The sequence below is a fragment of the Pelophylax lessonae genome, assembly GCF_965119305.1.
Source record: "Pelophylax lessonae genome assembly, chromosome: 13".
Taxonomy (NCBI): domain Eukaryota; kingdom Metazoa; phylum Chordata; class Amphibia; order Anura; family Ranidae; genus Pelophylax; species Pelophylax lessonae.
In genome coordinates, this window is record NC_138780.1 from 10,087,954 (window position 1) to 10,113,298 (window position 25,345).

General features: G+C 42.9%; 1 protein-coding gene across 1 annotated transcript; it reads left to right on the top strand.

Moving 5' to 3' along the window:
* Nucleotides 1-574: 574 nt before the first annotated feature.
* On the top strand, nt 575-22,851 carry LOC309543297 (uncharacterized protein). The gene is made up of 3 exons (XM_082242754.1): nt 575-688; nt 12,444-12,770; nt 22,626-22,851. The coding sequence occupies exons 1-3, from the start codon at nt 628-630 to the stop codon at nt 22,847-22,849; spliced, it is 612 nt and encodes a 203-aa protein (XP_082098880.1). The 5' UTR covers nt 575-627; the 3' UTR covers nt 22,850-22,851.
* The last annotated feature ends 2,494 nt before the right edge of the window (nt 22,852-25,345 follow it).

Below are 25,345 nucleotides of genomic sequence, written 5' to 3' on the forward strand. Positions count from 1 at the left end.
TAAGGGTCTCCATAATCATGGTATGGAAGGGTCTCCATACTCATGGTATATAATGGTCTCCATAATCATTGTATGTAAGAGTCTTAATAATCATGTTTTTTAAGGGTCTCCATAATCACGTTATGTAAAGGTCCCAATATTCATGGAATGTAATGGTCTCCATAATCTTGGTATGTAAGGGTTTCCATAATCATGGTATGTAATGGTCTCCATAACCATGGTATTGATGGTCTCCATAATCATGGAGGATCTCCCTAATCATGGTATGTAATGGTCTATTACATTTTGCTCTGCTAAATAGTGTCCTTTTATCCTATGTTACGATTGGGAGGTATGTTCTACAGCTACATGTGATGCTTACCTACTGTATTGACCCTATATCAGGTCCAATGGTCTGTATCAAAATCCAACACACTTACTTGGGGTCACCTGAGTACAAGTAGGCAACTAAAGCCCAGATGAGACAGTAGTTACTAAAAGAAAATATCCAAAAAGCCAACAGTATACCTGACCCTTAGTCCAGCCCTCGGGGTTTACCATCAGCAGTTGTCCTGCTTTCCAAAACAAGTTCCCTTTTCGTTCTATGTAAAAGTATAGGATTCCTTCTCAGTTCACCACACTCTCCCAATGATCTGGAAGAAGATGCTTCATCTGTTTTCAGGCTTCCTTTTCCTTTATCTTCAAAAATGTAAGTTGCTTTTGTATTTTGGTTTTCTTTTATAAAATGTAGCATTGTACCTAAAGAAAATGATTGATACATTAGCACAATAATTTGACTAGAAAATACATTGTTACATATTCCTGTTGTGTACACAGTGATTATGTAGTGAAAAATTCCAACAAAAAAATACAAAATACTGTGGCTGACAAATGTGGAAGAACATGCATCTTCTAACGTTTATTTATTTATATGTAGACACTTTTATGAGTTTTGCATTTTGGGCAATAGGTATGAAGTATGAGTTGAATTTAGGGCATTAAAATCCATTAACATTTTATTTTTTGTGTCTTTTTTTTTATCTAATTTTATTAAAAGATGAATAGAAAAGGAATGTACAACAATATAAAAAGTTATATACCAAGTTATACAATATGGTACAAAGATTAAGGATCATAAGAAAATTAGCATAGTTACAATCTTATGGCATTTTCACAATCTGATTTTCGGACGTAAAAGAATAATAAAGACCTCCAAAGGTTTCCGTATTGAAATACATGTAATAGATCTCATAGGTCACCAAAAAGCAAATGGACCCATTATATCGGAAAGGATATCGTGAGTTACGTCAATAACCTCCTATGGTAGGATATGATCTGTTAAGGTCATTAGAGATGTTATATACATGGAATTTTGTCAAAGGTAGCTCAGAAAAGTTCAAGGCAGAAATATAAGTGAAAGAATATAACTGAGACAGAAGAGGTAATAAGGAAAGAGGGAGAGGGGGAAAGTGTTGTGAAGGTTGTACGCACTCCATCATGGCACAGGGGTACCAGTATCTGTTGGGCCCTTGGCCCAGTGAATGAAGTCTGCTGAAAATCAGAACACGAACCAAGATGACCATGTGGTGGAGAATTGGTCCAGTTTCCCATTCTCCTGTGCCAACAGATGATCCAAGTCTCCAATCTTGTCCACCTAAATGGCCCAGTCTCCCAGTGAAGGCATATCCAATGTTCTCCAATGTCTAGGTATTACTACCTTTGTTGCGGCCAAGAAATGCCACAGGATGTCTTTTTTGATGGATCAAAATGACCCCGGTATGATTGACAATAGTGCATTTCCAGTGTGGATTGAAGAGAGGTCAACATCAGCCTGCAGTACAGAGTAAAAATCGTCTCCCATAGTTTCCAAACTGGGGGGCAATCCCATCAAATGTGGAGTAGTGTCCCTGCAGCAGATGAATACCTCCAACAAATGTCTGATAGGGAAGGGTCTATGTATTTTACGGTGGAGAGAAATCTGTACCATCTGGTCAACAATTTAAAGCCCTTCTGGGTTTTGATGGCCACTGATGGTTTGTGTGTTAATATGAAGCATTTCTGCCAGTCGATGGGTGAGATAGCATGTTGAAGTTCCTTCTTCCATGCTCGTGTATAAGGCGGCAGATCAGGAGAAAAAGCCCGAAGCAACAGGGAGTACAGATTGGAGATGGACCCGCTCGGGTGGACCGGCTTGCAAAAGTAGGTCCTCAAAACTCGAAGGGTCCGCCAGGATATCCGATCGATAAGGCAGTGTACGGAGATAAGAAAGGACCTGTTGCCTCTGTAACCATCCCGTCATGAGTTGAAAAGATTCCCAAGATAGGACCGCAGCCATCCGTTATGGATCAGCGCGGAGGACTTGGACATCATTTGCATCACGTCGCTCATGCGAGTGGTGAACTGTGTCTCTTGGACACAGTGCATTGGCGATCAAGAAAAAGGGACGATGATTTAGGCTTTTAACACGTGATCAGCTGTGTCCAATAACAGCCAATAACATGTAAACAAATACTGGTTGTCGGCATTTCTCTCCTCAGCTCTGTCGGTGTCTGCGGACAGGAAATCCGATAACCAGTTTTCCAGTTACATGGGACATTTACTCTGATAATCAGGGCACTGATCATGAGTGCCCTGATTATTGGTGCAGCCCCACCAGTGCAACATATCAGTGTCCATCAGTGCAGCATGTCATTGTCCATCTGTGCAGTAAATCAGTGTCCATCAGTGCAACATATTAGTGTCCATCAGTGCAGCATGTCAGTGTCCGTCTGTGCAGCATGTCAGTGCCCATCAGTGCAGCATATTAGTGCCCATCAGTGCAGCATTTCAGTGTCCATCAGTGCAACATATCAGTGCCTATCAGTGCAGCATATTAGTGCCCATCAGTGCAGCATATCAGTGTCCATCAGTGCAACATATCAGTGGCAATCAGTGCAGCATATCAGTGTCCATCAGTGCAGCATATCAGTGTCCATCAGTGCAGCATATCAGTGTCCATCAGTGCAGCATATCAGTGTCCATCAGTGCAACATATCAGTGTCCATCAGTGCAACATATCAGTGCCCATCAGAGCAGCATATCAGTGCCCATCAGTGCTGTCTCATCAGTGCCCATCAATGCAAGCTATTAGTGGCCATCAGTAGGGATGGGTCGAACATTCCACCTATAGAGTGTGGGATGGAAATATGGTGCTTGGGTGTAATACTTTTGTGCTTGGTGCACTATAAACCATTTTATTATTGTTTTTTATTTTTTGGGGTAGATTTTTATAACTTTTTATGATAGAGTGTGGGAAGAAAATATGGTGCTTGGGTGCAATACTTTTGTGCTTTGTGCACTATAAACCATTTTATTATAGTTTAAAAAAAAAATAATAATAATAATAATGAAGCCAACAAAAAAAACAATGCTGACGCAGAAGGAATAGCACCTGCAATGTAGAAGGAGGGACAGTAATCATGCCCTAAATATTATTAGTGCTGCTGTGCCACAAAAAAAAAACACTGCTGATGCAGAAGGAATAGCATCTGCGGCGCAGAAGGGTAGAAGGAATAGCACCTGCGATGCAGAAGGGGGGACAGCAATTATGCCCTAAATATTATTAGTGCTGCTATGCCACAGAAAAATAAGAAAAAGGAAACCACTGCTGACGCAGAAGGAATAGCAACTGTGACGTAGAAGGGGAGGCAGCAATTATGCTCTAAATATTATTAGTGCTGCTGTGCCACAAAAAAAAAGAACAAAAAACTTGGGAAAGGTTCCCCTAGGTTTGGGACTTTATAGGCACAAAAAAATGGAAAAGATTTAAATATACACAAAAATATAATTTATTCAGAATACACAGAAATATAGAATCCAAGATTAAAAATTCTTAAGCAGCAATGTAATGACAAATAGTATAACCGTGATTGTTCCAGAACCTGAGACCCAACATGTTTCGGAAAAAAACTTTTCCTTCTTCAGGGGTGGTTCTTTTGAAGTGCTATGGTTATACTTGCATTAGGCTATGGTGCTTGCAGATCAAGCTAAAAACAAGTCGGTTGACCGTATTGCAGGTTGGCAGTGCTTTTTTATTCCCTTCTAGGTTCAAAAATATATCCTGGACTGAACTGGGTGTAGTATTGGATGTAATCAGGCAATTGTCTCCCCCATATATATATGGCCACCTGAAGTCCTAAAGTGTGGACGCCAGACCCTAGTTCACTTTGCCAAATTGTTGTTCAGCAAAAATAGCACATTTTCAATCCGCATGATGGTCTGTTCGGAGACCGTCATGCGGATTGAAAATGTGCTATTTTTGCTGAACAACAATTTGGTAAAGTGAACTAGGGTCTGGCGTCCACACTTTAGGACTTCAGGTGGCCATATATATATGGGGGAGACAATTGCCTGATTACGAAAAAAACAAAACAAAGTTTGGGACTTTAAATGAGACATATAGTAAGGATATCTCCATCCCTGGATCAATATAAGGACATGGGGGAACAAATTGGGACTTTAAATGAGGCAAAATGGCGTTGGAAGTTTAAACATGGTTAAAAACCATATGTTTATTGAATGATAACACATTGAAAGAAAGCATATATCGATGGCAACATTCATATGCACCACCACATGCATAACACCCAGCAGTACAATAGACAATCAAGGTAAAATAGTACATGATAAAATCATAGGGATACATGATTGAAACCCATTTGGTAATAGCAGAAACATGACATATTCCAAAGTTGACATCTAGTGCTGTTTGTTCATGCATATCATAGAGCATAGCAGTGTGCCATCGTAATAGCAACTAGTAAAGTATGGTCAAATTCAGATGCATCATAAGGTCCTACGCGTTTCGTGATCATCATCACTTCTTCAGGGGCGAATGCATCATAGATCTAAAATAAAACATGTAAAAATAAATGATAGGTCCACACTTAGGGGAAAGGGGGAGATAACGGGGTATCCAAAAAGGGAACAAGTGAGCCCTCTCTGTGTAGTACTTACATAGCCACTGTATATAGGACGGTAGTCCGTCATGCGGATTGAAAATGTGCTATTTTTGCTGAACAACAATTTGGCAAAGTGAACTAGGGTCTGGCGTCCACACTTTAGGACTTCAGGTGGCCATATATATATGGGGGAGACAATTGCCTGATTACATCCAATACTACACCCAGTTCAGTCCAGGATATATTTTTGATCCTAGAAGGGAATAAAAAAGCACTGCCAACCTGCAATACGGTCAACTGACTTGTTTTTAGCTTGATCTGCAAGCACCATAGCCTAATGCAAGTATAACCATAGCACTTCAAAAGAACCACCCCTGAAGAAGGAAAAGTTTTTTTCCGAAACGTGTTGGGTCTCAGGTTCTGGAACAATCACGGTTATACTATTTGTCATTACATTGCTGCTTGAGAATTTTTAATCTTGGATTCTATATTTCTGTGTATTCTGAATAAATTATATTTTTGTGTATATTTAAATCTTTTCCATTTTTTTGTGCCTATAAAGTCCCAAACCTAGGGGAACCTTTCCCAAGTTTTTTGTACTATTAGGGATGTGGCACGCATATTAGGAACACTGGTCACAAGCAAAACCCCATTTTACAAAAAAAAAGAAAACCACTGCTGATGCAGAAGGAATAGCACCTGTGACACAGAAGGGGGGACAGCAATTATGCCCTAAATATTATTAGTGCTGCTGCGCCACAAAAAGATAAAATCACTGCTGACGCAGAAGGAATAGCACCTGTGACACAGAAGGGGGGACAGCAATTATGCCCTAAATATTATTAGTGCTGCTGCGCCACAAAAAGATAAAATCACTGCTGACGCAGAAGGAATAGCACCTGCGACACAGAAGGGGGGAGTACTAATAATTCAGCAACAGAACCTGATGCTGCAAAGAAAAAAATATAATATATATATCAATGAAAAAAAAATGGAATCAGTGGGGTGACACAGACGTGTTGTACACAACAACACTTCAGTGGCACCACTACGCTGTGTTACACAGGAATCAGCATTACACTGACTGCACTAAACTCACTGAACACACAATCCACTAACTACCTGCCTAATCTCCACTCCTAACACACTACACAGGGCTGCCGTGCAAGCAGCAGCCTTATATAGTGTGGGATGTGAACTTAGCCCCCAAGCCATGATTGGTCAAAGGCCCCCTGCCTTTGGCCAATCATGGCTCTCAGAGGATATTGTGCTGTGATTGGCCAAAGCATGCAGATCAGGTGCATGCTGTGGCCAATCACCAGCACTTAATGCACTGCAACCTCGCAGTGCATTATGGGGGTGCTCATCGATGGGGGAACTTCCTGCTGAGTGCCCCGGGTGTTTGTGTGTTCAGCGAACTCGAGCTTGAGGGGACTCGAACATTAAGCTCAACACTACCCATCAGTGAAGAAGAAAAATGACATATTTGCAAAAATGTATAACAGTAACAAAGAAAAAGGTTTTGTTTTTTGTTTTGTTTTTTCAAAAATTGGGCTTTTGTTTAGCAAAAAAAAAAACAGTGGTCATTAAATACCAGCAAAATAAAGCTCTGTCTGTCTCAAAAAAATGATAAAAATGTCATATGGGTACAGTGCTACATGACCACACTATTGTTATTTTGAAGTGTGACAACCTTTATGATGGAATCCGGACACCCTGACTGGGTATCTCCACCAAGAAGCTGCTTCCAAACTCTGGAGACCCATGATACTGGCTATAGTTTCCCCAAGAACTAGGCAATACCAGTTTTGGAGCAAGCCAGAAAAATAACTGTTTATAGAAACACATGCACAAAGAGATATACACTCTGGGACAATCTCCCCTCCCCTTTAACAGCTAATCCACATACACATATACATCCCATAATACAGGGTTTCTCAGCCAGGGTTTTATGGAACCCTAGGGTTCCTCCTGGGGTTGCAAGGGGGTTCCTTGAGCAATAGGCAATTTCTGTCCCTCAGATAAGTTCCCAATGACACCATTGTTCATTTATCTGTAAGGGGGGTAATTCTTCCCAATGATGACAAGAGTAAGGAGCATTCGTCCCACTGACTGTCACACTAATGTGTCATGAATCGTAGATTTTTAATTTTTAGCAGGGATTCCCAGAGACCAGAAATTTATTTCAAAGGTTCCTCTGTGTTGAAATGGTTGAGAAAGGCTGCCATTATAGGTTGATCCCAAGGCAGACAGAAACAATAGAACAATGGAATACAGGCACTTAACAATACCAAACCTCACCCCACCTCACTATCTAGCAAGGGTTTATGAGACACTCCTACAATATTCTAGCAATCTGAAAAGTCAAATTGTTTATCTTTGTATATTTCTTGAGTGATATTATTGTCCCAAGTGAAAGAGCCCCTTCATTCTTTCAACACAAACTGCACTTATAGATCCCAGGCTAACCGGGGTAAAACAAAATGCTGAGTCCGGTGTGGTTGTACAGTGAGTCTGATTAGTGCAGACCCAACTGGGGTTCTTGGTCACCCTGTGCCCCTAATAGACACAGGGTGACTTACACATAGGAGAAGCTGGACAAGGAGTTTCCCGACCTCTCTAAGGTAATCTGGGTTCCACAACCCCCCCGTTCAAAGTGACTCACGTCACAACGCTGAAAGCTGAAAATTGGCCTGGGCAGGAAGGGGGTGAAAGTGTCCGGTATTGAAGTGGTTGATGCGCCTTAAATTTTTTTAGCTGATTTAAATTAAAAGTTCATTTGGGCGTTATTGTTGTTAAACAAAATGCTACATTTATTTCCTAAGTCAAGTGCTCCTTCGAAGAGGACAGTGACTTGTTCATAAACAGTGAGAGAAAGTTGCTGAGTTTGCTGGCATTTCAGACGTCTAGGAGACGCTCGGGCGCTATGTGTGTGGAAAGCTGCCAATACAACGAAACACATTTCTCTAACCAAATACATCAACACTTTTCTTATCCTTGTGAAAGGGAATTGGTTCTCCCATAATAACATGCTCTTTGGCACATAGCAAATCACTTATTACATAACTAGAATAGACCTCCATGGCGACTAATCTTGGCCAACTCTGTAGATTGCATCAAAAAAGGTTTGGATACTTTTTTTAACCACTTGCCGACTGCGCACAGTATATTTACTGCGGCAGTCGGCCCCGGCCAGGCAGAGTGACGTAGATCTACGTCGCTAGCCTGTCACCGGGTTTTGAGCCAATAGCGGGCGAGCTCGCGCCCGCTGAGGCGCGCGCCCGCTGAGGCTCGTTCGCAGAGGAGTCCCGGCGTGTGACCGGCGGACCCGATGTCCGCTGGTCACACTACGATCGTCGGTAGAGCGGGAGAAAGGCGGGCGGCTTATGTAAACAAGCCGCCTGTCATTCTCCCCTGTGTAAAAATGGAGATCAGACGGTTCTACTATGTAGAACCGTTGATCTCTGTTTTTACAATAGGAGACATGTCCCACTACAGTTAGAATCACGCCCCTAGGACACACTTAACCCCTCCCTCTCCAATAAAGTTAACCCCTTCCCTGCCAGTGTCATTTTTACAGTAACAGTGCATATATATAGCACTGATTACTGCAGTAATGTCACTGGTACCCCCAAAAGTGTCAAAAATGTCAGTCAAGGGTCCGATCTGTCCGCCGCAATGTCGCAGTACCGCAAAAAAAAATCGCAGATCGCCGCCATTACTCGTTAAAAAAAAAACACCAAAAATGACAAAAATCTTTCCCTTTGTTAGTAAACGCGATAACTTTTGCGCAAACCAATCAAAATACGCTTTTTGCAATTTTTTTTTACCAAACATATGTAGCATAAAACAAATTGGCCGAAAATTTTAAAAAATTTTGATTTTTACATTTTTTTGGGGGGGAATTTTATATAAAAAAAAGTGAAAAATATTGTTATTTTTGCAAAATTTACGCTCTTTTTTTGTTTATAGCGCATGATCAAAAAATCGCACAGGTGATCAAATACCACCGAAAGAAAGCTCTGTTTGTGGAAAAAAAAGGACGTGAAATTCGTTTAGGTACAGCGTCTCACGACCGCGTAATTGTCCGTTAAAGTCACGCAGTAAAAAATCGCAAAAAAACCCCTGGTCAGGAAGGGGGTAAAATCTTCCGGGGCTTAAGTGTTTAATACACAAAACATAACCAGATAATTGTATTTATAAGAAATGACACTGTAGACCATCCTTTCTCAGCCTTTTCAACACAGAGGAACCCTTAAATTAACTTTCCAGTCTCAGGGAACCCCTACTAAAAAATTCCTATATCTAAATCTAATGACAAATTAGAGTGATGGTCAGTGGAAAGAATTCACCCCTTACATTTGTGGTCATTGGGAAGATTTATCCCCTCACAGGTAGTTATAAAGATCAATGATCTCAGTGGGAACGTATTTGAGAGGCAGAGATTGCTCATTGCTCAAGGAACCCCTAGCAATCTCTGGAGGAACCTTGGTTGAGAAATCCTGGTGTAGATGGTTTATCCAGAGAGTATTACATTTCCCTTGGGGATGATGAACTTAGTTGGGGCAAATTGAACCACGCTTTTTAAGGGATTTTTTCCCTTCCTCTGGATCAACTGCAGGTTTAGGGATCTAAGGATGAGAGGTGCTTTTAATTATTTATTTATTTATTTATTTTTCGATTTTGGTTGAACTTCATGATTATATGTCATATTATAAGCTTGACTATGTTACAACAAACTCTACCGGATTGGCAGTTTATATATTTCTTCCAGTATGCCCTTGATTTAAAGTATACCTAAAGGCAATTTGTTTTAGTTTTGGATAGAGGGGAGATGGATTGGAGCCCCCTGTCAGTTTTTATTGCTGTCTGTATCCCTGTTAGAAGATTCACAATCTCTATTTGTTCAATTTACCATTATCATGGAAAGTAAAAGAATATCCCATATTTTTGGTTGTCCCAAGATGAGTAATAGAGAGGAAATCTTCCAATGGGGTCCCTAGTTCTAATGACCTGGGGATCCCCAAGGGATTCTTTTCATTTGCATGGATTTTCTCTCACTTCCTGCTTGACTATGAGCAGAAAGTGAAGCGAAATCTCCCCAAAGATGGCAAAAATGAACCTTATTGGGGACTGTATAACCCACCCTTACTCTATCCAAAATGAAAAAAAAAGAAGTTTTGCCTATAGTTCTACTTTAATTTTGAAACTAGAATTGGGTGCAACTGGGTGTCATAATTGTCAATGGAGTCTGCTTCCACTAGAGGGCAGACTGGCTAATCAGGAGTTAGTTGTAGCAGCTGGGGCTATGCAGTGGCATTGGCCATGGTGGAGAGGTACAATGAATCTTGGACAGGCGGGATACTCATTGGAACTTCTGAATGTGGAGATGTTTTTTGCTGCAGATGACTCCCAGGTTGCAGCCCTCTGACTCACTTTAGCAGGCAAATGCTGGGAACTGAGTGCAGCAAGGGTCCCTTGCAACACTAAGATGCTGGGATCACAGGTCAGTATGTAGGCAAGTGCAGTCTATATTCTCCACTGTAGGTAGCACTTGTCCGTAGTGGCAATGCAGATGGGGGAGGAAGTAGAGAGGAACCTAGTTACTCTATGATATCCTCGGTCACAGAAAGGCAGCTATCCGATTGGATGCTGGCGCCCCATGTGACTTGGCTGGCCATCTTGGGTCCGGCAGGATCAATTTAAGACCCTGGCTCCTGGGTTTGGAGCATATTATGCCAGCGGCTATAATAGGGACAGATCACCTATCTGTCAGGGACAGTACTTAGAGGCAGGGAAAGTGCAAGGGCCAACTTTCCTGGAAAGCCTCTCCTTAGGGTACAGACAGGCCTGGTTGCATTCCGCTCCTCGAGGCAGACGCTGTCAGCATATCCGGGTCTCCAGTCTTCTGTTCCTTCACTGTTGCACTTTGTAACTGGTCCTGGTCCGGTTACCTCCCCATGGCCCAGTTGTGTACTGATGAACTTTTGTTACAATATACTCCTGTAACTGCACTAAGTAGGGAGTACAGCCCAAGCTGGCAGGAGTGGATGGAAACACATGGAGACTGGGAGCAGGTAGGAGTTCACTGAGTCACACGGTATCATTGGAAGTAGGATGGAGTGCACGGGGACACAAAGAAGATGCAGACTAGGAATGCATGGAGAAAGACAGATGCAGGCTGCGGACTAGGAGTGAACAGTTGGGGTTAATGAAGGGCAGGCTGGAGTACACAGGGAATCATGGAGGTGCAGGAAGACTGGAAGCTGACTGAGCTACATAAGAAGTCAGAGGTACAGAAACGCTAGGGTGCTCAGAGGATATGACAGGTGTTGGGATTAAGCTTGCAGCCAGGAACATACACAGCGTCCCTGGGGATAGGCTGGATGGCACTGGGGACACTGGAGGTAGGGAGACCACGCTGGAAGTCATTTGGAGACACTTGGGAAGTCGCTGGGAACCAGTGGCATCACTAGGGTTGGTGTCAACTGGTGCAGTAACCCATGGTGTCACCACCACATCCCCTCCAGCCTGCAAAACATGGTGTGACCCCCACCATGTTACCCTCCCCCCTAGCCTACAAAACATGGTGTCACCTCGCCACCCTCATTCCACCCCCCCCCCCCCAGCCTGCAAAGCATGGTTTCACCTGCTCCAACCCCCCCCCCCCTGGGCGGTGTGGCTCTCCCCCAGTGGCGGGTGTCATCTGGGTGTGGTCCGCACCCACTGCTTGGAACCTAAAGGGCTTGACAGCCAGCACATAAATGCCTTGCTCCAATGCCAAGCAACAAGTGTGCTGGCCCTGTAAGACAGAGCCTGGCCATGGATTAACTAAGTCGCTGGAGGCCACTAGTTGGTTACACCCAATGGCCTTATCTTGATTCCTCATGCAGAAGCTGCTGGCTGATAACCCTCCTAGTCCAACAATTAGCTTCCCTATATAGATTCACAAAGAAAAGCCGTGTTTTGAGTCTATTCAAGTTCATTATTTTAACTGAAGCCCTGATAAAAAGGGCAGTTTTACTGCCCCCCCCCCCCCCCCGAAATGCATTGGTTGTTAATCGTAAACAAATAAATAAATTTGGACTTGTTTCTGGAGTGTGGAGCCAATGAGTGTGAAAATTGGGACATTTTGATAAAACGTTACCAATTTGCCAAAATGCATTGAAGTTAGTAAGAAGGTTGAACCAAGGTGAATTTTTGGTGGCTTATTAGAGTGCAAAGGGATTTAAAGGGCCCCAGAGGGCTAGTGAAGCTCCTAAAACCAACGCTAAACATAATGTTACCCCTACCTGTAAGGATAATGCTAACCCTAACCCTTTATTAACTAAGCCATGTCATACAGTGCCAGTGTCCAGTTTGGTAACAGTGCCCATTCATCCCTAGTTATAATGTAATGTAGTTATCACTCTACGTAATACCACGTTGAGGGTTGTTATCTGTAGTACTCAGGTATGTGTCCAGAGATCTTGCCATAGTAGATGAACAACTTTCTAAGACTGTATTTGTTTTAACCCTCATCAGGTATTTTATGTGACAGTCTTTGTGGAGAAAGAAGGACCGTGAATGGTACCGAGGGCAAAGATGTCATCCTCAGAGTGGAACACAATGGAATAATGGGTGAAATCACCTGGCTATCAGCTGGACGCCATTTTGTCACCACTGGAATGGGCGGCTTTATTAAGGTCCGAGATAAGCGCTACAGAGGGAAAGTATACGCCATGGAAGACGGGTCACTGAACATAACAGGGCTGGCCAGAGAAGACCAGGGGAATTACACAGCAAGTACACTAAGAAATGCAACAACCACGACCCAACTGTGTGCCCAGTACTACGACCTTCGAGTGTACAGTAAGTTACATTACAGCTAAAGGTACAACTAAAGTCTTGGGGCTTTGCATAGTGTCCAGGTTATAGTTGTCCCATGCCATGGACGATTGTCCCTTCCTACCTGAGGTCCATTACAGCTCCTTCAGTGTTACCATTGGTCTGTTGATTCCTTACCCAGTCAATGGAGTTTGGCAAATGGTCTTCTCTAAGCAGAGCCATGGTTGTGCCATTTACAAAGACATCCCAAAGAAAAATGTGGAAAAGTCAAAGGCTATGTAAAGAACTCTCTATGTTGCTTCAAATGTCATATAATCAAATTCCAGTTCAGCTATTGAAATTAGCTGGCAACTATCTTTATGTTACATTCCAGCTGCAATTGAAAAATGCTAAAGCTGACCAATGCAAATTACAGATAGCTTGTGATGAACACGGCCAAAATTTGCTCTGTAGGTGGCCTGACACAGGGGAGGACTGGGCCAGGGGGCAGGGGGGCAATTGCCCCCCGGGCTGCTCTGATGCCCCATAAAGGGACTGCACTGCTTCTGCCACAGACATGCCTAAAGGATTCCTGGTGAAGGGAAGTAAACTGTCCCCGCAGCTTAAGGACAGAGCGCAGGATACGGGATACTCTCCTCCCCCGGCCGACCCAACCAAGCTTTCCCAGCTCCCCCAATCAGCCTCCGATGGCCAGATCGGAACCTGGATTCGGCTGGTGAGTAGAGAGTACCTGGAGCGGAGCTTCAGCATGGAATGGGGGGTCAGCAAGTGGCTGGGAAGAGGGAGAGCGGGAGGGGGGCCTGCGGTCTGTACTTGCCCCCTGGGCCGAAAGTTGCCCTGACACTACCCTCTTGCCCAACATCCTTTGAGTAAAAAAAACAAGGCAGCTGGATGGATAAAGTTCAGCCAGATAGCCATCCAATCAGGTGCAGACGCTGTTCAGGTATTCTAAATACAATAGGTGCTGCAGGCAATTCGTCCATCAATACCCTACAGACCAGCAGGGTGAAAGTGATAAATCTAAGAGTGGATGGCCAGCTTTATAGCAAGAGTTCCTGCCCTATAAATTGATCGGGAGGAAGGAAATAGTGAGATTGAAGGGACTGCTACCATTATTTATTTATTTATGTATTTACTATAATCAGGGCTAAAAACAACATTAGCTTGGCCAGATATATATAAAATAGTTGTCCCTCATTAATCCCCCTCGCTTGTGTGGGCCCCCCTCCCAGCTTAGGAGTTTATTTGTAAATTGTAACTTTGTTTCTCTCTCTCTCTCTGTCTCTCTGATCACTGAGCTCCAACTGCCCAGCCTGTATATTTTTCTCATCTCATCTTCTTTTTTATTTAACATAGTTTTTTTTTTTTTAGATTTAGCAGGAATTATGCGAGTTATGTCATATTTGTGTCTGATAATAGTGATTTCGTTGTAATTTTAGCTAAATATATCTTTAATATTTTCTTGAAGGGGCCCTGCCAGGTAGTCTGTACGGGGCCCCGCGCTTTCTAACAGCAGCCCTGTATATATATGTATACACACACACATATATATACACACACACACATATATATATATATATATATATATATATATATATATATATATATATATATATAAATTTTTAAAATTCACACATTTAATTAAATTCAATTTGGAAATAGTGGGACTGCTGTATGAATCTTGTGTAAAAATATTTCTAAATAGATTCCATGGCGTGCAGGTGTCCGCTAATGCTTTGAAATGATAAAAGACGAAAAAAAAATCTAAAAAAAAACCACTAGATGGCAGCGATGCACCATTATTCTGAAGCATTAGATTCTACTACTGGTTGTAAATCGGTGTCCTTCTTTTAACCAATGTAGATGAGGCCATCTAGTGGCCTTTTTAAAGAATTGCATTCTTTCATATTTTAAATTGTGTTGACTAGTTTTCTTAAATTACTTATTTATTTTTGTAAAATAACTTTGGGGTTCATAACATCAGGCATTATTATTTAACTCTGTGATTTGCATTTGGATGCATGCAGCTGCATTTGAATACATTTGCATTTGCACACATCAGGCCATGGCAGTGTGCAAAAAAAAAAAAAAGCAGCATAATGCAAAGCAGATCAAACACAGCTTCCAAAGTTCCAGGGGTTCCAAACTGGTGGCCCTCCAGCTGTTGCAGAACTACAATTCCCATGAGGCATTGCAGGGCTGACAGTTACAAGCATGACTCCCATAGGAAGAGGCATGATGGGACTTGTAGTTCCGCAACAGCTGGAGGGCCGCCAGTTTGAGACCCCCTGTGTCTGAACGGTCCCGTGTACTACTCAAATTAAGGTGATAGAATTCTTGTAATGAAGTCAATTGCCAGAAAACACTCGCCATCAACACAAGCTTTATTCTCTAATAATAATAATTTTTATTTTGTCTACTCCAGATCCCCGCACCCGGCATACTTTGTGATCGCTGTGTCCTTCAGACACAGCTGATCACGGATCGGGGTAAAGGGCCAATCACAGAGGCCATTTACCTTGTGATCAGCTGTGTCCAATCATAGCTGATCACAATGTAAACACACTTGCCAGTTATCTGCATTCCTTTCCTCACATGTCACAGTGAGAGGAGAGAAGAGAGACAGTAACCGGCAAGTGTAAAAGGGGACATCTACACTGATTATCAGAGCAGCCCCAACAGTCCCTAACAGTGCTGCTTATCAGTGCCAACCAGTGCCCATCAGTGTTGCCAATCAGTGCTGCCAATCAGTGCCCATCAGTGTTGTCAATCAGTGACCTTTGATGCTGCCAAACAGTGCCCATCAGTGCCTATCAGTGCCACCTATGAGTGCCCTTCAGTGCTGCCTATCAGTGCCGCCTATAAGTGCCCTTCAGTGCTGCCTATCAATGTCCATCAGTGCTGTCTGTTAGTGACCATCAGTGCTGCCTGTTAGTGACCATCAATGCTGCATTTCAGTGCCACCTCATCAGTGCCCTTCAGTGCAGCCTATCATTGCCCATCAGTGCTGCCTATATCAGTGCCCATCAGTGCAGCCTATCAGTGCCCATCAGTACTGCCTATCAGTACCCATCAGCACTGCCTAGCAGTGCCCTTCAGTGCTGCCTATCAGTGCCCATCAGTGCTGCCTATCAGTTCAGCCCATCAGGGCCTTTCAGTGCAGCCTAACAATGCCCATCAGTGCTGCATGTCAGTGCCCTTCAGTGCAGCCTATCAGCACCCATCAGTGATGCCTATCAGTGCAGCCTATCAATACTATCAGTGCAGTCTATCAGTGCCCATCAGTGCCACCTCATCAACGCACATCAATGAAGGAGAAAAAATTACCTGTTATATATGTTTATATATGTTATATTTTTATATATGTTATATGTTTATAACAGAACTTTTTTTCCCATAATTTTTGGTCTTTTAACTATTTGTTTAGCAAAGAATAAAAAAACCCAGCGGTGATTAAATACCACCAAGAGATAGCTCTATTTATGTGGGAAAAAAATATAAAAAATGTATTTGGGTACAGTGTAGCATGACCGCGCAATTGTCATGCAAAGTGTGACAGCGCTGAGAGCTGAGAATTGGCCTGGGCAGGAAGGGGGTGAAATTGCCCGGTATTGAAGTGGTTAAGTAGAGTGTTAGTACATTGCAGAGAACGATACATTGTGCTGAGATCTGTTTCTTTTCACCACAACAGGTTACAATGGCTCAGACATGGAAAGGATTTTGTCACCTCCATTATCTTCTACAGGTGAGACCCCACAGGCGGAAGAGACCCCCAGCAACATGGAATATCAATTATAGGATTCCTATTCTATCCAGCAAATATTGCATCTGCGCTAAAGGCAGAAAATGCACTCAATCTTCCATAAAGTGAGCCAGGCATGGTAAAACTCCCCTCCCTGGTGGCCGGTGTCTCCCGTCTTCCCTTCCTTCCGGCACCATGGCCTTTACCATTCAACACTTTCAAGATTATTAAATCCCGGTGTCCCCTGTTACCTGCCGTGGTTCCATCCACCGACCGTCACTATAGGACTCAGCAATGATGTAGGAGTTGGAGGATAGAGCAACACTGTAGGGAGGGGGGGGGACACTGACATCCAACACTCCTGCCCCCCCTAGTAGTACACATGCCCTATTCCGGTCATAGATGGGGCTGAAAAAGCATAGGAAATACTCTATATTACCAAAAGTATTGGGACGCCTGCCTTTACACACACATGAACTTTAATGGCATCCCAGTCTTAGTCCGTAGGGTTCAATATTGAGTTGGCCCACCCTTTGCAGCTATAACAGCTTCAACTCTTCTGGGAAGGCCGTCCACAAGGTTTAGGAATGTGTCTATGGGAACGTTTGACCATTCTTCCGGAAGCACATTTGTGGGGTCAGGCACTGATGTTGGATGAGAAGGTCTCTGCTCTAATTCATTCCAAAGGGGTTCTACTAGGTTCAGGTCAGGCCAGTCAAGTTCCTCCACCCCAAACTCGCTCATCCATGTCTTTATGGACCTTACTTTAACATGAAAATTTCATGTTAAGAGCACCTTTAGAAATATATTTACCTACAAAAATGGTGATGTGTGCAATACTTATTTTCTCCACTATATACAGTATAATAATAATAATAATAATAATAATAATATATATATATATATATATGTATAGAGTGTATAGAGCTATAGTTAGACATTCTATTGACATATTAACATACAGTGAATACTTAAATATTTCTAATAGATCATCTACCTAAAAAAAGAAAAGAAAAACTATTATTATTATTATTATTATTATTATTATTATTATTATTAATAATAATAATAAAATGTCTTTTCATAAAAAAATATATAATAATTATATATATATATATATATATATATATATATTACATAATAATAGTAATAATATATATATAGATAGATACATAGATAGATAGATAGATAGATAGATAGATTATAATTATTATTATAATATATATATATATATATATATATATATATATATATATAAAATAAATATTATTATATACTAATAATAAATATATATATATTTATATAATTATATATTTTTTTTATTAAAAATACATTTTATTATTAATAATAATATTTTATTTTTTTTTATTTTTAGGTAGATGATTTATAAGCCCCCATTCACACTGGGGCGACGCTACTTCGCACCGCGACCTCCGAGGTCGCGGTGCGAGCAGCGCGCCGCTACCTCGGAGCGGCCGCCACGGACTTCGTAACATTGAAGTCTATGGCGGTCGCCTCCTGGTCGCCCCAAAGAAGCTCCGGACCCTTTTTCTGAGTCGGAGCGACTTGTGTCGCTCCTATCAGAACGGGTCCGCAGCTTCCCTATGGGAGGCGACCTGCGGCGACCTGTGAGGCGACCAGGTCGCCTCACAGGTCGCCCCAGTGTGAATGGGGGCTTAGAAATAATTCACTGCATGCTAACAGAATGTCTAACTATAGCTGGATACAAGAGTTTTGTTTAATAAATTGTATGAATGTGTTTTCTAAAAAGGAAAAAAAAAAAAAAAATAAAGATTATTTAGAAAAAAAAAAAAACGATATCAGAGACCACCAGGAAGAAGTAGCAGATAAATGTAATGCATTGGTTATATTTATTTACTAATTCCCAGGTAGAATGGTTACATTGTATCTTTTGTTACAAACACATATACAGTATGTAATGAATATGATCTTCAGCGCCCTCTAGTGGCCGCCATGTTGCTATATTGCCCATCATAAGGCTACGTTCACATGTCAGCGTATGAATCGCTGCGATTCTGCCCGCGATCCGGAAATCATTGCAAATCGCGGGACGCCTGTGTGTTGCCCGTGATTTGCAATAGCACCCCAAACGCTGTGCGATGTTGCCGCGATTTGCGCCTGCCGAATCGCGGTAACATCGCGCAAACAAAATCGCGGGACGCAATACGCTCCAAAGAAGCTCTTGTACCTTTTTGGGCGTCATGCGTCCCGCGATTTTTTTTGCGCGATGTTACCGCGATTAGGCAGGCAGACCCCTTAAGATGGGGTTTGCATTTAAGGCCCCTTTCACACATGTGCGAATTGTCCAGCGACTTGGGAGTGCAAAGTCGCAGGACAAGTCATACCCCATGATTTCCAATGAGAACTACTCATGTCTGTACGAGTTCAAGTCGCAGCGACTTCAAAGTAGTCCCTGCACTACTTTGGTTAGACTTGTATGCGACTTGAGGTCCATAGACATCAAGATTACACAGGCATGGCTTCAAGTTGCATCAAAGTGGCATCAAAGTCGCACGACTCTCAGGTCATACAAGTGTAAAAGGGGACCAAGGCACCTTTCACACTTCTGTGACTTTTCTTGCGACCTGGGACTGCAAAGTTGCATGACAAGTCATACCCTATAGGCTATGATTTCTAATGCATACCATTTATATCTGTGCGACCTTAAGTCGCAGCAACCTCAAAGTAGTCCCTGCACTACTTTAGTCCGACTTTGCTGTCACTTGAGTTCCATAGACCTCAAGATTACACAGGCATTGCTTGAAGTTGCGGCAAAATCTTGTATGCGACTTGAGGTCCATAGACCTCTATTACACAGGCATCGCTTTAAGTTGCATCGACTCTCGGGTCATACAAGTGTAAACAGTGCCTAAAGGCCCCTTTCGCACACTTCTGCGACTTTTCCTGCGACTTGGGACTGCAAAATCACATGACAAGTCGTACCCCATGATTTCCTATGAGCATCCGTGCGACTTTAGATCGCAGCGACCTCAAAGTAGTACCTGCACTACTTTGGTCCAACTTTGAGGCAAGTTGAGATCCATAGGCATTGCTTGAAGTTGCATAAAAGTCGCATCAAAGTCACGCAACTCTCAGGTCGTACAAGTGTAAAGGGGGCCCAAGGCCCCTTTCACACTCGTGTAACTTTTCTTGCGACTTGGGACTGCAAAGTCGCATGACAAGTCGTACCCTATGATTTCTAATGCATACCATTTATATCTCTGTGACTTTAAGTCGCAGAAACTTAAAAGTAGTCACTGCACTACTCTATTCTGACTTTGATGCGACTTGATGTCCATAGACCTCTATTACACAGGCATCGCATCAAGTTGCATCAAAGTTACATCAAAGTCGTGCGACTCTCAGGTCGTACAAGTGTAAAGGGGGCCACACTGTGTGTGTGTGGGGGGAGGGGGGGCATCTAGCACTCCCACCCCCCCATTCGCACAGGTTGTTTTGGAATAATCGCACATCCAGGGCGGCACTTTTGCAGATCTTCTTCTCTTGTATATCGCTGTGAAAGTCGCTCAGTAGGAAGAATATCACACTATTTCCCCTCCAGGTCGATTGTTCTTCATTGAGGGATTCTGGGAAATGGCGATCTCGCATTGTTCACCGATAAATGACGGAACGCACCGAGTGACGCAACGCCTGTACATTTAGTTGATTTCATTTCTGCGTCTGATGCGGTCAGCGGGAATCGCTTCCTATAAAGTCAGACTTAAAAGGCATCGGAGGAAACGCCGACACTTTGCACGCCATGCGGTTTCCTGAAATAAAAATAAACTTACAGTCGCCAACAGGAAGCGTTTTAACAAAGCAATCACACTCTGCTTTCATTACCCCCCCTCCCCCAAACCCAGCAATACACCCTCCATCTCTGGTTCACACCAGTGCGACTTGTCATGCGACTTGACTGTTCAAAGTCGCACGACAAGTCGCCCGCCCCCCCCCCCCCTTTTGCAGCAATGGACTCCAGTCACTTTCAGCCCCCATTCACATTGGGAGCGACAGGTCAAATCGCACAGCAAGTCGCCCCCCCCCCCTCCCATTTGCAGCAATGGACTCAAGTCACTTTCTGCCCCCACTCCCATTGGGAGCTACAGGTCAAATCGCATGACTAGTCGCAGCCTACTGCCGACAAGGGCACCGTTCAAAGTGGTGCGACGGCGACTTTGCGGTACCACACCAAATTTGCAAAAGTAGTTCCTGCACTACTTTTGGCGATTTCAGGTGCGACTTGAATAGACATCTGTGCATGAAGCTGTACGGATGTCTTTGAAGTCGGCCCCCATAAGTCAGACCGAAATGCGGTTTTGAAATCTGAACTCGCACGATTTCAAAGTGCGAACGAGGACTCGATGTGAACAAGGGCTGTAAGAGTCTTCAAAGTTGCACCCAAAGTCGCACTGACACGCGGCTTTAAAAATCTTGCAATTTCAAATATAGTCATGCGATTTCAAAGCCACAGCCCCCTTCCCCCCCCCCCGTTCTTATCGGCGCGCTTTGACATGCGATTTAACAGGTTAAATCTGGAGTTGCAAAGCTGCCCCTTGCAATCTCTGCTCCTTCAAAAGCAGAGTTACTGGAACTGCTATGCCCTCCCCTCTTTCTGCCCATTCACAGAAGCCTTTGTATTTTGTGAACTCATTCACAAAATACAAAGGCTTCTGTGAATGGGCAGCAGTGGAGAGAGTTTGGCAAAGCTGTTTGTGTAAGATCTTTGCTCTCACAGCTGGAGTGTACCCTCCGGAAGTGCGATAAACTTGTCACATATAGGTGATAGAGATATAGTATCTCACAGAAGTGAGTACACCCCTCACATTTATGCAAATATTTTATTCTATCTTTTCATGTGACAACTTCTGGAGTTTCAAAGCTGCTCCTTGTGATCTCTGCTACTTCAAGAGCAGAGTTACTGGAACTGCTATGCCCTCCCCTCCTTCTGCCCATTCACAGAAGCCTTTGTATTTTGTGAACTCATTCATAAAATACAAAGGCTTCTGTGAATGGGCAGCAGTGGAGAGAGTTGGACAAAGCTGTATGTGTAAGATCTTTGCTCTCGCAGCTGGAGTGTACCCTCTGGGAGTGCAATAAACCTGTCGCATATAGCTGCTCCTTGCGATCTCTGCTCCTTCAAGAGCAGAGTTACTGGAAACTGCTATGCCCTCCACTCCTTCTGCCCATTCACAGAAGCCTTTGTATTTTGTGAACTCATTCACAAAATACAAAGGCTTCTGTGAATGGGCAGCAGTGGAGAGAGTTGGGCAAAGCTGTTGTGTAAGATCTTTGCTCTCATAGCTGGAGTGTACCCTCTGGGAGTGCAATAAACCTGTCACATATAGGTAATAATAGGTAATAGAGATACAGTATCTCACAAAAGTAAGTACACCCCTCACATTTTTGTAAATATTTTATTCTATCTTTTCATGTGACAACTTCTGGAGTTTCAAAGCTGCTCCTTGCGATCTCTGCTCCTTCAAGAGCAGAGTTACTGGAACTGCTATGCCCTCCCCTCCTTCTGCTCATTCACAGAAGCCTTTGTATTTTGTGAACTCATTCAACACTGAAGAAATGACACTTTGCTACAATGTAAAGTAGTGAGTGTACAGCTAGTATAACAGTGTAAATTTGCTGTCCCCTCAAAATAATTCAACACAGCCATTAATGTCTAAACCGCTGGCAACAAAAGTGAGTACACCCCTAAGTGACAATGTCCAAATTGGGCCCAAAGTGTCAATATTTTGTGTGGCCACCATTATTTTCCAGCACTGCCTTAAACCCCTTGGGCATGGAGTTCACCAGAGCTTCACAGGTTGTCACTGGAGTCCTCTTCCACTCCTCCATTGATGACATCATGCATGGGTGGCAGTTCCTTCTGAGCGCATGCGCCGATGATGTCATTGGCTGCATGAAAAGTAAATATGGTGCAAGTTTAGGAGATATTTACAGTACCTATAGGTAGGTCTTATTATAGGATGACCTATAGGTACAAGTTATAAGAATGGGTTTACAACCACCTTAAATGGCTGAACATAGAAACCCAACTGAACGTTCGCATTTAGAAGGTCATTTGAAGGATGGATTAACCTCTGTGGTCTTATCTGTCATTGCAGGAGGAAATACGGGAGGAGATTACAGCGTCTCGAACTTCATAAGGCTTATGGTGGCCGCCTGCGTTTTCATGGCCCTCTGCTGGTTTGTGGCTCACTACTGGAAATGCGGCAACCGGTCACGTGACAGCGCAGCCACCCAACCCCTAACCAGGATTAGGCAAAATGTGGATTTTATTGAAACCGATGTGACTCATCCCACCACCATTTATGTCTTGGCCCAATAAGATAAAAAAAATTAAAAAAAACCCTAATGCTGAAACTTCTATTGCAACACCCAAAAGCAAAACGCTCATCAAAAAGATTTATCCAGATAAAGTGACGCAACGAAGCGCTGAACAGGGAGGAACACACACAAAAAAAACAGCCTACGCCCAGAAAAGAGGATCTAATTTAAAGTATTATTTCAAAACTGAAATTTTTTGGGTGTTTCCAGTGAAGTCTTTTTTTTTTTTAATCTCTTCAGTCCCGCAAGGTTTCGCCCCCCCCCCCCCCCCTCCTTAATGACCAGGCCATTTTTTGCGATTCGGCACTGCATTACTTTAACTGACAATTACCCAAATAAAATTGATGTCCTTTTTTTCCCCCCACAAATAGAGCTTTCTTTTGGTGGTATTTGATCACCTATGCGATTTTTATTTTGTTGTGCTATAAACAAAAAAAGACGAAAATTAAAAAAAAAAAAATGTTTACGATCTGCTATAAGAAAAAAATTCAATAAAAAAATTTAAAAAATCAAATTTCTTCATCAGATTAGGCCAATATGTATTCTACTACATATTTTTGGTAAAAAAAAAATCCCAGTAAGTGTATAATGATTGGTTTGCGCAAAAGTTATCACGTCCACAAACTATGGGATATTTTTATGTGTTTATTTATTTATTTATATTTATTTTAGTTATTTATTTATTTATTTAATTTATTTGTTATCACATCTACAAACTATGGGATATTTTTATGTGTTTATTTATTTATTTATATTTATTTTTTTATTTAATTTATTTGTTAGCACATCTACAAACTATGGGATATTTTTATGTGTTTATTTATTTATATATATTTATTTTATTTATTTATATTATTTAATTTTTATTTTTTATTTTTTCTTACTAATAATGGCGGCAGTGAACACCCATGCGATGCGATTCTATCAAGCTCACTGCATTTTGCAATCTGTTTCGGTGTGCCGTTCATGGAACATTAAGCCCCTGTTCACATCGGGCAGACTTGACATGCCAAATCAGAGCCTATTGCCGGCAACGTCACTGTCCGAATTGGTGCGACCCTGACTTTGCGGCGCCGCACTGATTCCCAAAAATAGTTTCTGCCCTACTTTTGGCGACTTCAATAGACATCTATGCGTAAACCCGTACAGATGTCTGTTAAATCGCCCCCCAAAGTCGCACTGACCTGCGATTTTGAAATTGTGCGCGTTCATGATTTCAAACCCGCCCTCAGTGTGAACCAATGCCGGCAATAGGCTCTGATTAGACATGCGATTTGACATGACAAATCGCATGCCAAATCGGCACAATGTCAACAGGGCTCCATGTTCCATGAATGATACCCTGAAACAGATTTCAAAATGCAGTGCGCTTGCCAGAATCGCATCGCATGGGTGTTCACACTCATGCAATGCAATTAGGTGTGGAGGAAAAAAAAAGGGTCCTACAACATTTTGGTGCAAATGTGATGCAATTTGAGTCAGGCAAAATATATGGCTCAAATCGCATTGCACATACATCACATATGATGTGCACAGGAATGCGGTGCGTTTTTGGTGCAAATCGCATGCGGTGTTCAGCATGCACCAGTGTGACCCCAGGCTATGTTCCATCAATGACACCTTCAAACAGAACCCAGGCTTAGAAAAAGCAATGGAATCAAAAACGCCAAAAAACGCTAGTTAGCAGAGTTTTTTGGCGTTTTTTGGCGTCTAGGTGACATAGGTGAACATGCTGGGGAGACATAGGTGAACATGCTGGGGAGACATAGGTGAACATGCTGGGGAGACATAGGAAAACATGCTGGGGGAACATAGGAGGACATTCCGGGGAGACATAGGAGAACATGCCATGGAGACATAGGAGAACATGATGAGGAGACATAGGAGAACATGCCATGGAGACATAGGAGAACATGCCATGGAGACATAGGAGAACATGATGAGGAGACATAGGAGAACATGCTGGGGGAGACATAGGAGGACATGCTGGGGAGACATAGGAGAACATGCTGGGGAGACATAGGAGAACAGGCCGGGGAGACATAGGAGGACATGCCGGGGGAGACATAGGAGAACATGCTGGGGAGACATAGGAGGACATGCCGGGGGAGACATAGGAGAACATGCTGGGGGAGACATAGGAGAACATGCCGGGGAGACATAGGAGAACATGCCGGGGAGACATAGGAGAACATGCTGGGGGAGACATAGGAGAACATGCTGGGGAGACATAGGAGAACATGCTGGGGAGACATAGGAGAACATGCCGGGGAGACATAGGAGAACATGCCGGGGGAGACATAGGAGAACATGCTGGGGAGACATAGGAGAACATGCCGGGGAGACATAGGAGAACATGCCGGGGGAGACATAGGAGAACATGCTGGGGAGACATAGGAGAACATGCCGGGGGAGACATAGGAGAACATGCCGGGGGAGACATAAGAGAACCTGCCGGGGAGACATAGGAGAACATGCCGGGGAGACATAGGAGAAC